Here is a 16124-nt window from a genome sequence, read left to right on the forward strand (position 1 = left end):
TTTTGAATAAATCAAGTTAAGATATTATACTACGTTTTACCGATAAAAATTGCCATTTGAAAGATATTTCCTCATCAATAAAAATTCATATTCTGATTACTGTTAGGATATATTAACTTAGATATAGAGTCAACAGATGATTAATAGTTGATTATTTGGGTTTAGAATATTTATATAATTAAAAAATAACATTGTACAAGTACTTGGAATGAAAATTAAATTAGAATACTAGATTATACATTCATCTTTAAAAATAAAACAACTAATATACTTTGCCTAAAATTATTTAATAATATATTGATTCGGTTTTATACAATACAATTGACTGGTTTTCTTTCGTTTTCACTTTTCTCGCTTTTCTCGCTCAAGGATGCGCTGGGTCTTTTCAATTTTCCATTCTGTCTGCCGCTAGATGGCGTTGCCGGATCAAGCAAGGACGCTTTACGACCACACCAGATTTTCATTAGACACGCTCGAAAATTATCTGAGAGAACTCCGTATAAAAGAGGATTCACCACAGTGTTTAACAGGGCTATAATCAATGCTGCTACGAAATGATAGGAACGTAAAAAATAATTCTTATCGTGGAGTTCCCTTCTACCATCAATATGAATCAGTATCATAACAATGGTAATAGGTAGCCACATGGCAAGAACAAGTACGACATTCAGAAATAAAATCCTCACCACTTTGATGTGTTTGTTAAGTCTGATCTCTTCTTGCGTGGATAGAGAACCATGTCTACTGGCGTTTGATGCACTCATTTGTGTGGAGAACTTACGAGGCCACGGTACGAATATATCCGATAAGCTCAGTTCGCTCTGACGTCGAGTTTGACTTCGATTGCAACCTTTAACTTCAACTGCGCTGATCACAACGCAGGATGTTGACCAGGCATTTTTTGTTGATAGTATTTTGCGGAATATCTGCTGATAATGATATACTAACAAGCCCATTGGCAAAAGACAAGCAAATACAACTACGGTGACTATAAATATAATGGAAAAACTGAATCTCTCCGATCTTGGAAATACCAAAGAACAAATAGTTAGTCCGTCGGAGTGAATTTCTCGGAACCAAATAGAAACTGGAATGAATACTATAGCTATTGCTAACCAAATCACTACTGATGCAGTTGTGGCTTGTATTAAAGTCATTTTTGATCTATAGGGTGGTATCACTATGCAACGATGTCGATCGATGCTAATAAGGGCTAAAGTCCAGAGGAGAACTATCCCAGCAACAAACTGAAAGAAACAAATCAGTTAATAAAAATATATTAATAAATATATACAATTATATTACAATATTCTTAATTACAATGAAGACAGAAAAATTATAGCCAGGTATTATAATTTACAAGCACTAAATGATGCCGGGAGAAGTATATATTTAACACAAGACTGAAAAGTTCGGGCCTTAACACATAGATGGCAATATTTTTGTAGCATTTATCGCTTTTTCAGTTAGTGCTAGCCTTCAGAAGAAAACTGCTAAAATCTGATGAAATCCTACTCATAAGTTTGTGAGTTATTGTGCTAAGAGTGACACTTGTTGCTTATACTTGAAACTTTTGTTATTTTCAAAACATTTACAATTTCGTATTTAATTTTACACTGCTTCTTGATGGGACAAAATACCCATACAAAATGGGATGGGATATAAAAAGTGTTATAAGGACCAGAATCAACAGTAAAACAAGAATTTTTGCATGGATATGCGACAATTGATGAAACATGGATCCATCTCCTTACTCCGGAATCAAAACGATCGTCATCTGAGTGGACAGCAACTGTTAATAGGTCTTTTTTGAGAAAAAAGATAAATCGTTTTACAAAAGTGGCATTGAAATATTAAAACGACGCTAGAATAATTGTGTGGCTCTTGATGGAGATGACGTTGATGAATAAAACCAATTTTGAACAAAAACGCGTTAGATGAGTAGCGTTAAATGTGCAGGCGAAAATGGTTTGAAAATTCTGTAAACAAAAAGGTGGAAACTAAAATAACAGAAGATGCTATTATCATGTTTAAAATAAATATATACAATAATTAAAAATGAATTCATGTTTGTTAGTTTTACTAAAACTCGAAAATGACTTTACCAATTTAAATAATTTGGGTTTTGTAATATTTGTGGAAGGCCAGAGGATGTTTATATGGCAAGAAAATATGGAATAATTATTAGTAAAATAGATAAAATAAGTAATTAGTAAAAAACACAATTTCATTTTCTCACATAAAAAAATCTGATTTGACTTTAACACTACTTTAACACTTTTTATATTTATGAGATTTATGATCTAATTGGATATGATGTTAGCAAATCATTTACAATTGGTAAAATGACAATCGTATGTCAATATTGCAATTGAATGTGAAATACAGTGGTAAATCTAATAAGTTATGTTGTGCCGATAGAAAAGTAAAATTCAAAAATATAATAGTTGTTTCCAACGACATTGCAATTCATGGATGTTATTTGATGCAACGCATATTGTACAGGACATTTTCATGCCCAATTTCAAAGTATTATATATTTTTTTACTACCAGACGCAGATCTCCACTTCTTTCAAATTTATTTTATTGGAAATATGGATGAACTGACCGCCAAAATACGTTATCAGAACTGAGAAAACACCTACCGGTGAGCACGCCAGGAGGTTTAATTCACAGACAGTTGAAATGTGTAAATGAGGAAAGCCGCAATAAGTGGGTAATAAAAGAATAGAAGGTCATTGGGTCATATTATATGATATAAGTCAGACGAATTTAATACAGAACCTAGCTTATGTTAATATATAACTCCTTTTGTCATCTAAAAACCTATAATTATCAAAACAACATCTTTAACATTATATGTTGCTCTTTATGTAACTTTATCTTTGTTAATAAATAAACCACAATAAACATTAAGAATTGTTTCTATATATCGTTTATCGTATATTATCTACAGAACTTTAAATAATACCTTTATATACCAGTCTCGAATTAAAAACAGGAGTTTTCCTTTAAAGTTTCATAATTTGTTTCCTATCTGTATTTTTAACGACGGAAACAAATTAATATCTTGACTATGGCTATGAAAATTCACACCGAATTGGTAAAAGTCGGCGTGCAAATCTTACAAACTTCACCAACATTAAAAATGACCGCAAAAGTACAAAATATGATTTTGGAAGATCGTCTATGGATGGTGAGCGATTTACTTAAAAGATCTAGGCATTTAACTAGATGCAGTGAGTTCCAAGTGGAGTTATTGTTCTCTAATAATGTAATAAAACAGATTTAGATACTACTTGAAGGATTGAGAGAATTTTTATCCATCCATCGTATACCATATAGGTAAGACTTTATTCTACCGTCATATCTGTAAATAACAGCAAGATGCTAAAAACTACGTACACCCAGTTTTGGGAGACAAATTCAATTTTTTTTGTGCATTACTTTCAAACTGGTAAAAACATATATTATCAAAATAAACCAGCTTACAAAACATCTTCAACTTACTTGAAATATTTAGCCTTCTCTAACTTTAACTTGTAACATCTCAAAAATATATTAAAAAAGTATTTCAAAGGTCATACTCTATTTCGGCCACAGTATTTTTTCTCCTAACATTATTACATTAAAAATGATTACAGAAATGCCAGATAACACTGAAATCTAAATTGCAAGCTTAATTACCTGAATATAAGGAACTATCCTACAAGCTAAATCTCCCAATCTCCACGATTGAGTCAGTCTTGTCCACGCAACTACAGGAATAGTAAGTGCGAAAATAATATCTCCTACTGCCAAGTTAAGCACAAAACAATTGGTTACTGTCCTCATCTCTGGATATCTAAAAAACAACAAAATGATTACATATTTATATTATAATTTAAATTATATATTTAAATAAAATTAATAACAGAGAATCAAGTACAGAATAATCCACAATGGTTTATTTAAATAATTTGCGGTTGTTACATCAAATATTTTTTTTTATATTTATGGATATATCATTCTACTTAAAATTACAAGTCGGCTTAGTCGGAGCAGTAGTAAAGGCGACAGGACGGTCGTAATTGTATGTTTGTTATTGTTTAATATTTATGATTGTCATAGGCGAGAGTGCAAGATCTGACAAGGAAAATGACCGCAGTCACGCCAGTAACCAGGCTGGGTAAGACCGGATGTTTTCTGAGATGATTTCTAAGTTGGCCACTTGCCAATCGGTAGGCTTAATGCCGAGGACCGTGGTTGGGAGCCCACGTTAAACTGTAGGTCTATACCAGATAAAACAGATATATATATATATATATATATATATATATATATATATATATATATATATATATATATATATATATATATATATAATAATTACAACTTTTATTTTAACTTTTCATCTTATTTTCTTTTGTTTTTACAGATATCGTAGAACTTTTTGATGAAAAGTTGTAAATAAATAAACACTTGGAAGTGACAGGAGTAAAGAAGATTTTATATAGATATATTTTCCTATAGTTAACACTCCTATATGTTAGTAACTATTATGTCGATACTTCATATTTATAAAAATAAATTTCCTGGTATTTTTCTCTGTGACCCACTTGTTTTTTATTCAATAATGCCACAGTTCAAATCCCTCGCAACCTAAAATAGATATTGCAAATACCTTTGTATCGGTAGATGTGGTTATTTACGGACCAACAACTTTCGCACTGAAAATATTGATTGCTTTGTAGTAAATTATAATAATAGTTAATAAAAATATAAAGACTTAATTTTGGAGACTTTTATTTATTGTTATATTATGAAAAGAATACGTTAAAATTCTAGCTATTATTTTTCCTCTTCCCGATATTTAAATTTCGCTTCGAAAACTTAACAAGTCATTTACGAGAATCATGTTCGAGTATTAATTTCGCAAAAAGTCCTAGTTCGCCAAACTTTATTGATTTTGCAATCTACGACCAAACCTCGTGAAGCTTCAAAAATATTCTAACTAATTTCTATTCGTAAAAAGATAATTTCATTTAATATTTCACTCAAATGCATCGACCTATTCCTGCATTAAATGAACTAATGAATTCTTTGTTTCTTATTTTGGAATTTTTCCCTCAATCAAGATATTTTCCAGATGTATCGACATGAAAACTTCTAAAGTACTAAAATCGGTAAGTAACATGAATGAATGAATGAATGAATGACTCATTAAAAATTAATTTACATTTAAACAAAAAACTCCAATCACCATCATCAATCCATAGCCGGCGATCGATGAGATTATCTCTACCTCTCAACCAATACACGGCTATTAGTGCCGCAGAACTTCGAATACTAAATTGTGCTACAGTTGGACAATGTCAGTCTCCTATTTTTAGATCGTTCTTCATAAACTTGATCTATGGCTTCGGTAATGTTCTCTGTGTCTTCCACTCGAAAGGTCGAAATTTCACCACATAATTCTGTGGGGAATTCGTTCGCCTTTCATTCGACAGACATCACCAAACCAATGCAATTTGCGTCTCTGAATTTCTTCCTCAGTTGTGCTCTGATCGCTTTTTATCTGATCTCGTTTCTAATATGATCTCGGAGAGAAATTGCAATATTACAGTTGCAGAATTTGCCTTAAGCATCAATTCGCAACATAATAGTTCGAAAGAGACGGATTGTAGTCTTGATGGCACTGCATTTCTTCCACATAAAGGTAATTAAAGTGCTGTACTTGTTCAAACAGGATCACTTTGAGATTCACGATAGCAGGTGATCCGTTAATTGTCGGTACTTAGATCTTTTCTTCATTAATTATCTGCTTAATACCTACTGGGCAAACTATATCATGAAGAATACTAGTTTCAACTTCTCTATCAGCGTTTTTCTGTTTTCGATTCTGATATTAAATAAATTTAATAAGTCAATTCGCAGTCGCACTTACATACACATCCTCATACATAATTTTCCAATAATTGATAAGAGAGACATATAGAGACTTATATAGGAGGGTCACATATATATTTTATTTATATTTCGGGAATAGGAAAAAACAAATAGTTAAACTGCGAATATATTTTTATTATTTTTTAAAGTACTTGCCACGATGATCGATACACTTTTGCATAGGCTTAAACCAATTTTCAAAGCATTTATTCCATTCCGAATGAGATATCTTCAAAACATGATTTTCGAACGCTTCAATAGCTTCTTTGGGCGATGAAAATTGTTGACCACGCAGTTTATTCTTCACAGATGGGAACAAAAAGAAGTCATTGGGTGCCAAATTAGGGCTGTACGGCGATGACCCATCAATTTGATGTTTTGAGTCCTCAAATAGTATGTTGTTTGAGAGCTCGCATTGTCATGATGAAGAACAATCCGGCGTCTCTTGTTTGTTTTCCTTATTTCGCCGAAGACTTCTGGCAAACGAATATGTACCAATCAAAATTTACTGTTCTACGATCCTATAGAGGCACTGTTGCAATATGACCAGATTTCCCGAAGAAACAGGCCACCATTTTCTTTGAAGTGCTTTGTGCGCAAACAATTTTTGTTCGATTTGGTTCATCTTGGAACACCCATACAATCGACTAGTGCTTACTTTCGGGCTCATACGAATATATCCATGATTCGTCACCTGTCACGATTTTATAAACGTCTTTCGCAGCTCCGCTATTGAATTTCTTAAGCATTTGTTTTTGACCGATTGTTAAATTGTGTGGGATCCAACGGGAGCATAACTATCGCACAGCTAAATATTCATGTAAAATCGCATATATGCTGGTGCAACTAATGCTTAGGGATGCCTCAATCTCACAATAGGTGACATGACAATCTTGCTTAATCATTTCGCACACAGCATCGATGTTTTCTGGCACAACAGCCTCTTTTGGGCGACCTTCACGAAACTCGTCGGACAGCGAAGTACGATTGAATTCACTATACCAACTATACACGGTGGTTTTTGATGGAGCTTCATCGCCAAAAGTCAAATTAAGTTGACTGATGCACTCTTGTCGTAATAGTTCACGTCGAAAATCGTAAAAAATCACCTTACGAAAACGTTCACTATTCAGTTCCATTTCTTGCCGAGACGAAACTTTCAACTACTTGTAAAATAAATAAATAGCGTCTGTGCGACAAAATGTTCTGAGTACGTATATTGTCAAAAATATCAAAATTTACGATGGAATCGTCAGATGGACTCACATGACAACAGTGTTACTAATTCTCGAAATAGAAGTAGTGACCCTCGTAGAATTTTACTTATTTGTAATTCTTCCTTATTTACTGTCGCACCCTTTCAGGTTTTTTTTCTATGCTGATGGTAATCTCTCCAATCGCCAAATTTACGTAAGGAACATGTGAAGCTCTTGAAGCAATATCTCCACATCATCAGAACAAGAGCCTTCCACAAGTTAAAGAATCTTTACATGATTATTCTAACGTTTTTTCTGACTCCAAATTTACAATAATCGGTATAGCATGATCATTTAGTTTTAGTAGGAATGTCACAATTCAAATTACACCTTTCCGTGGCTAAGGATATGTTTTAATAGAAACTGATTTCACGAACGGGTAATACATCTCTAAGAAAACTTGATTTTAATTTTAATTTAATTTAAAACCAGACTTATTTTTATTATATCACACATAAAACTTGTTAATTGAAAGTGAATAGATACATTCGAGACATATTTTATCCACTATATATTCCTTGAAGGAAACTATTTAATAAAATAAATGGATCTTTCACCGAAACATATTTTATATATAGTTATAGTTATAATATAAAATAAATTAAAGCATCAAAAATGAAATATATTGCTGCACCTATTGAATTTGATTTTGAATTTAACTAGTCCAGCCGAACCGTCACATACAAAAAGAATTATACCACAATCCACGAGGTGTCAAGCGTACGGACACACAAAAACTTACTGTCGAAAATCATTTAGATGCGTAAAATGTGCTGGAGAACACAAAACAGGAGATTGTACTCGTAAAGTTCGCGATGATTAAGTGAAATGTGCTAATTCTTATGGAAATCCAGCGAACTACAAGGGTTGCACAGTTCACAAACAACTACAGCAGAAACTCTATCCTGCTTTAAGAGAATAAAGGCATCAACAGCAACAAAAATAATCCACACCTACCAATTTACCAGCCAGATGAAGCCAACCAGACACAATTTACGCCCAAATGGTTGAAAATGATTCAACACAAAAACGAGAAAGCACATCATAACCTACTGAAACTAGCAAAACATCTCTAGATTAGAAAACATGATGACGAAACTAATGGATCAAATGAGTACGATGCTTGGTCCACTCACGACTGTCGTCAGCAAACTTGCTTAATGCCTGAAACCATTAGCTACAAAATTGCCGTTTGGAATGCCAGTGGGCTCCAACAACACGCCAGGGAACTAAAAATGTGTAACTGAACAAAATATTGACATTATGATGGTTTCCGAAACACATTTTACGGACAAACATTTGTAGGAATGTTCGTCGGGTGGGTCGATCGGTCGAAATGTGTGGCTGCCGCTGCGATTATTTGTCAGAACACTCACTACTATTTTTGGAAGGAATTTGCACGGGAACTAAAAACACTGGTTGAATCAAAGTTGTTTATTTTAACTTACGATTAATACATGTGGTCGATGGGAGAATTGACAGGATATTAGGTTAAGGTGAAGGAAGTACGGTAGCGCTGTGGAAGTGGTACTGTTACAGGGGGACGGTGATAAGAAAAGAGAGCGAGACGTCGTCGTGATGGCCTTTTATACTCCAGAACTGCATGGTACCAATCCACCGGCGTTGCCAACCTTTGTAGTTGTTGATGGTGAATTGGTGGTGGCCTAAAGGGTCGTGGCGGTCGCCACACATTATTTGAAAATTCCCAAATATAAATTTTATCATAAAAATCACCCTGATGATAAAGCACATGGAGGTACAGCCATAATCATTTGAGATGATATAAAGCATTTCGAAAAAGAAAAATTCCGGAAAGACTACATGCAAGCCACCAGTATTACCATAGAGGAAGTCCATGGATCATTAACAATGTCTGCGATTTATTGCCCACCAAACATAACAACAAGACAGAACACTTTCAAGAATTCTTTCGTACGCTAGGTAATAGATTTATAGCCGGGGAAGATTACAATGCAAAATATTTAATGTGGGGTATTTCAATAATTCAAGAATAATAACCTCAAAAGATAGAGAACTGCTAAAAGCAATACAAGTAATTTACAACATATCTCTGGTGAACCAACATATTGGCCTTCAGACAGAAATAGAAAACCAGATACTATAGATTTCTGTATTACAAAAAATATTGATACAAAAAAGTGTCATGCAGAATCATGTCCTCTGATAATTCACCAATAATAGTAACACTTTCTTCACAATAATCTATCTACCATCAAAGATAAAACCCCTTCTCTGTGCAATAATAGAACTAACTGGTCGTTATTTAGAGAAAATTAGACCGAAAGATCTCTCTAAACCTACCGTTACAAACTGAAATGGATATAGAAATAGCAGCAATATACATTACAAAAAATATACAGGAGGCTATATATTCCGCGACTCCTAACAGTGAAACATTTCCAAGATAAAATACATATATACCATGTACAATACAGAAAAAGATAGCAGAAAAAAGAAAGTTACGATGAAATTGGCAACAGCAAAGGACTTAAGAGAATAAAAGAAAATTTAATAGGGCAATAAAAGAGCTGAAAGAACTAATCCAAAATGAACGAAACCAAGACATTCAAGAATACCTAGAGAATTTGACACCAACTGAGGCTACCTACTATTCGTTGTGGAAAGCAACAAAAAAGCTTAAGAGACCCAGCAGCATAACCCACCTATTAAAATAAACGAAATTAATTGGGCTAGAAGTAATAAAGAGAAGGCCGACATTTACTCAAAACACCTAAAAAATGTTTTTAAACCTTTCTAGTCCCAGCAACATAAAAATGACGAAAATAAAATATCTAGCTTTCTAGATTCCCCATTTCAATAACTGCCAATAATAATATAAACAGACAATAATGAGAGAGATTAATATTAAAAAAGCTCCTGGTTATGACTTAATTACTAGTAAAATTTTAAAAGAACAATCAGAAAAGGGTATACAATTATTACACTAATATTTAATGTTACGCTACGAATTACTTCCCTGGCATCTGGAAAGTAGCTGAAATATTAAGGATTGTTAAACCAGGAAAAATACCAGAAGATGTGACTGGCCTATAAGTTTATTGCCGATAATCTCGAAAGTTTTCGAGAAACTATACATAAAGAAGCTAAACTATATAATAGAAAAAAGAAAAAATATTCTAGAACATCAGTTTGGTTTCCGTAATAATCATGGGACTATAGAACAAGTGCATAGACTTGTCAATAAAATAAGCACTGAGATAAATGCCAAAAGATATTGTTCGGCTGCTTTTCTACATATATCTCATGCTTTTGACAAAGTATGGCATACGGGCTTGCAGGTTAAAATAATAAAAACTTCTTCCTCATCCGGATTATCAGCTACTAAAATCGTATCTCACTGATAGACATTTTATTGTAAATCAAGGCGATGAACACACCGAATTAAATCATAATAACTACTACATAAAGACATAACATAAAATATAGAGCTGATTCATTTTTAGTTAGGAATTTTATTTATTAACGTATAATTAAATTAGTTTTAAACGATTTTTTTGAATTTGAAGCTTTGTTGTGAAAAGTCGGTACAATGTATGTTATTTAAAGTATCGTCCATCGATATCCACTACAACTTTGAGATAATTTAAGGACCTCTAAATAACAATGTATCTTTTAAAGTTATGTACGAATCGATCCATTTTTTGGTATCTTCATAAGAATGACAGCTCAGACAGGTCACGAATCATTCGAGAACAAGTAGTAATCAGGAGGAACAATGTCTGGAGAATATGGCGGGGCAGCATTTCCCATTTTATGTTTTAAAATATATTTTCTACAGTTTTGCAACAGGTGGTCAAATATTGTCATGTTGAAGAATAACATTATTGTGTCTTTGCTCGTATGCCGACTGTTTTTCGCGCAGTGCTCTGCTTAATCGCATCAACTGTAGCCTATAGCGATCGCTATTGATGGTGTCACCGAATAATACCTTTAAATTAGCAAAAATAGTCGAAACAGTCGATAGTCGCAAAAGAGTCGAAACAGTCGATAGTTATAAAAACTAGCGATTGAAAATAGTAATTAAATTTTTAATTACTATTTCATAATTACTATTAAAAAACTATTAAAAAATCATTATTAAAAATTACTATTTTCAGTCAAATGCAGTGTTCGACTTGTTTCCATTCGTCATATCAGACGAAGATCTACGAATAAATTGTGAGAGAGGAAAGAACGGAGATAATTGCTTCGAGCAGTTTATTTTAAATTTACTTTTTTTTCCAACGGTAGTAAAGCGAGAGGAAGATGTATATATTCCTTCAGGTACTGACTTTAAAAAATAAAAGGTGAGAAATAATTACCATGCAATGAATAATTTAATTTTAAAGGAAGTTGGATTACTTTTATATTAAATGTTCTGTCGATTTGTAAAAAGGAAGGGAATAATAATCCACAAATATTTTATCTCATTTTAATATGTTAATTACTATTTTTAAATAACAGACTATAATCAATATATATAATACAATACAACTTAAACAAAACCTAAAATCTAGATGATGTACAATAATCATAAATACTAAATAAAAATTAAAACAGTGCCTAATTATAGAAAAAAATTAATCCAATGACATAACTAGAAATTATGGCACAATAACTACCGGAGCCTATTTATATAAAATAAATGTTTCATTTATTATTGAACGGAAATATGTTTTAATAACTATTCAAAAATATAATATACATGTCCTCTCCCGTGATGCGATTTCTTCGATTGCGAGTTATTTGTCCAGATTTTGAAAAACGCCGTTCCCAGGGGATAGATGTTGCGGGTAGAGCAGAATATTTTTAATGTAACTGATATAATTCAATTAATATTATTTTATGAGTTTGCCAAAAATGTAATGGGTTTTCTAAACGCCCAATAAGTGACATTTCCAAACACTGCTAATTAATTTTAATTAATTTGTAAAGTTGTTGCAGTACCTGGTATAATTATTTGTTTCATTGTAGTTAGTTTATTATCAAAATATCTTCAGATGTAATACATTCTTCGTCAGTATTTTTGTATTGAATTTCGAGTTGTAGTACTGTATTTGTACTGTACTATATTCTCAAATCAAAGAACGTTTCGCTGAATGCATCACCCTTCTGAGAATTTATAAAATAATAAAAAGATATTGCAAAAAGATTTTACTGTTTTACCTGCTGATAAAATAAATCTCAACCAAAAAGTATTGCGACCATCATATTTTCTTGTATTTTTTAATAGCGAAGAAAATAAATTGTTGAATATTAAAGATTTTTCTTATCAGAAAATTTATTCTATATTCGGCACATTTTTGTAAAGGTCGCGACTAGGACGACAGCCAGAATGTTAAAAATCAGTAGAATGAAACTAGTAGAACTGAAAATAGTAACTAAAAGTGCACGACTGAAACAGTCGATAGTAAATAGTAATAAAATCTGTCGGACCGAAAATAGCGATTGAAGACAGTCACTAGTAAGAAGTATTAAAATCAGTCGAAATAAAAATAGCGACTAAAACAATCGATAGTAAAAAGTAGTCAATAATTAAACAGTCGATAGTCAATTTCGGTCGAAAGTTCCCAACGCTACCTTAAATCGTCATCTACAATTTTTTTGGCTCTCCAGAACTGTATTTGTCTTCGGTGTCAAAATAAACATTTTTAAAATGTCGAAATCAGTTTTGGTGCAAATTTCCACATTTTTAACGCAATGAAAACATTTTCTTGTTCACACTTCTCCGAAATGGTACATACTGAAAACCTATCAGTGATACTTCAACATGAAGCTTATTACAAATTTACCCGATGCGATTTCATTCTGAGTAACACTGTTGTAAATCCTGAATATTAATTTCCGTAAAATTAATTTATAGGGATGATATATAACTATTTTTTATTATATATTATTTTACCACATCCATTTTTTAGTATATAATATCAAATTTATAACATTTTTATTAGAACTGTATGACTCTAACTATGCTTATTATTTCCTATCTTAATAATCCGATTTCCTTTGGAAAAACAATAAACAGCCCCTTCCCCTTTAATCTCTGACGAAGCCTGAATGTAACAGACGTCGGAGGTTCGACAATTATGCAGCAGCGGGCCGTATGAGGCGATCGGATTTAGGTTAGCAGATCGTTCGCCTTTCAGCTAAAATAATAACGCTATGGGGTAGCAGTGGTGGGGTCTATCGGGAAAATAGCGGAAGGTTTTGAGAAAGAATAATCAGGTCATCGTCTGGCCCTCCCTTAAGACCAAAATTGCTTCTCTTGGCTTTTTCGTTTACACAATTCGCCAGAACGCAAAGGGCAAGGGGATGGATCTTAATAATTTTGTTTTTAAAGCCAATGACAATCACCAAATAATTTTTTTTTAAATTTACATATATGTGTATATATATATATATATATATATATATATATATATATATATATATATATATATATATATGAGGCGATCGGATTTAGGTTAGCAGATCGTTCACCTTTCAGCTAAAATAATAACGCTATGGGGTAGCAGTGGTGGGGGCTATCGGGAAAATAGCGAAAGGTTTTGAGAAAGAATAATCAGGTCATCGTCTGGCCCTCCCTTAAGACCAAAATTGCTTCTCTTGGCTTTTTCGTTTACACAATTCGCCAGAACGCAAAGGGCAAGGGGATGGATCTTAATAGTTTTGTTTGTAAAGCCAATGACAATCACCAAATATTTTTTTTTTAAATTTACATATATGTATATATATATATATATATATATATATATATATATATATATACCTTGTTTTTGCCTATGTATGTATCATTTGGCGACTACGACGGTAGTTGTACATGGTTATGATCACAACATGAGTATAAAATATAATTTATGTCGGATATATAGGTCAGGTGAATTTGGATAGCAAAATTTGTGATCAAATAGCATGTTGTAGATTACGGATTTTAATAAATCTAAGGAGTTTCCAAAAAGTGAACATGGAGAACCACGAGGGCACTAAGTATGGTAGCATATGTGCATGGGTGAATTAGCAATGTTCTAGCGTAACTCGGTTAGATGCACATATAATCTAGCACATATAATCAGCACATATAATCTAAAACGGCCGCATCAACACTCTCATCGCTGTTTGATCAATCGGTGCAAAATATTTGTTTAGTGATGTAAGCTGATCGGAGGTCATTAAATTTTATTTTCCAAAAATCTTAGGGGGAAATCGTGTTGAATGTATGCAAGAAAAGATTGGTTTATGGAAAGGATGGAGGGCCATAAAAGGCATATTTTGCAACGAGGAATTTATATTGAGATGAGTATGGTGATAATATTTGGCGGTAAAAGATTTTTCAATATGATGAGGGTATGGGTGAGTTGTTTTGGTGGTGTGAAGTGTTAAATGAAGAGGAAATAATGTCTATGGTTAATTTTGCGCGTCTTTTGGCAAGGGATTCAACTGAGGCAAGATATGGAGACTGGGAATTGGGCTAATTGCAGTAAGTTCCCAGAGCATTTGGGCCCTAAGGGCACTATTTTGGATGGTTTCGAAAAAACACTGTTGTGTAGGAAACACTCATAGTTGAATTTCGGCCTAATGATGCATTTATACAGATGTGGGATGACGTTTTGATGGAGCGCGAGATATATATAAGAGAAATAATTTGTTTTTTGTTGTTGTCTTCATGAGAGGTATTGGTGTGACTTCTAAGAAGTTGATATAACTAAGGGAAGATATTTGTTTTTCCCGAATATTGGATAGGTCCTGGAGCGGTTGCGCTTTCTACAGAAGTGAACTGTTTATAACTTTGCACTATGCATGGTGCGATTATGAAACCAGTTTTTGGGTTACAGTTTCAGAAATTAGATAGGTGTTTTAGGGAGTCGGGGACAGTTTTAAGTTCGCGCCTACTGCTATAGGTATAGATGTCATCTACAAATAGTTTTATGGGTATGCTGGGGCATGACAGATCAAAAATAGAATTAAATGTTGTATTGAAGAGGATTGAACTAAGTACGAAGCCCTGCAGGCCGCCGTTCTTAAAGAGATCAGAAGGGAATATTTAAATATATATTTTAAATGAAGGATTGAATTGTATTTTATAATATACTAGCTGATCCGACAGATGTGACTTGCCTGAGCTATGCATATTCAATTTCATCTAGAATCAATAATTTCAAAAAACATTTATAAAACATAATATTTACTATAATGATTTTTGATACACAACATTTTGTTTTCTGCTGCCTAAATTAAGAATGTTGATGGTTTTCCGACACGAGCATGGGTAACGTATAACTAACCCTGTAAAAAACTACTAACATTTAACTACTGTCCCTGTATGTACCGACATCGCAAATGCAAGCTGAACTGGAATTAGTAACTGCTGTAATCAATCATAGCTGGAAATCAATCAACTTCAACGAACTGTCAAACACGCGACTGTCAAATATTGGTTTAGCTATCTGAAATTTTCGTAAAAACCTTCTACAAAGTATTAAAAAAAAGATGAATGATATCATAATATTTTAAAGACAGTCTAATCAGTAAATAAAGTTACCTTATCATTTAAATTTAAATAAAAATTCAATCAGAATTATCACACTTCACATATTTATTGAAAATTAGTCAGTCAATAGTAATATTTTGGTCGTCGTTTTAAATTGTCTTTAAATTATTGCCGGAATTTCCTTTTTCCTTTTGTCAAGCGATCTACCGGATATCGTTCGAATCGCCTTTACCACCACCGCCCTCAATACGCTGCGCTAACCCTGCCAGACGACCCCATCCCCGCCTTAGTTGATGTAAGTTCAATGCACTGCCTCTATTAATACTAAAACTGTTTCTCTATGAATACCGCATTTTTGCAGCGATGCCGTTCATTCATTTTTGGAAGGTTCGGAAACTCATTTATTTATAACATTTATAACATATAATAT

General features: G+C 32.9%; 1 protein-coding gene across 2 annotated transcripts in view; it reads right to left on the minus strand.

The window, feature by feature from the left end:
* Window positions 1-268: 268 nt before the first annotated feature.
* Window positions 269-16124, minus strand: part of LOC143190108 (somatostatin receptor type 5) — a 55364-nt gene continuing 39508 nt past the window's right edge. For both annotated transcript variants that reach the window (XM_076394210.1, XM_076394211.1), the window contains 2 exons: window positions 3689-3845; window positions 269-1247 (listed from right to left, as the gene is read on the minus strand). In XM_076394210.1, coding sequence (XP_076250325.1) covers window positions 309-1247; window positions 3689-3845 — 1096 coding nt within the window. In that variant the 3' untranslated portion in view covers window positions 269-308. The remainder of the gene's footprint in view (window positions 1248-3688; window positions 3846-16124) is intronic.

The sequence above is a fragment of the Rhynchophorus ferrugineus genome, unplaced genomic scaffold (assembly GCF_030347505.1).
Source record: "Rhynchophorus ferrugineus isolate W39M unplaced genomic scaffold, kcgeb_rfMv2 rfM2, whole genome shotgun sequence".
In the NCBI taxonomy this organism is placed as follows: domain Eukaryota; kingdom Metazoa; phylum Arthropoda; class Insecta; order Coleoptera; family Curculionidae; genus Rhynchophorus; species Rhynchophorus ferrugineus.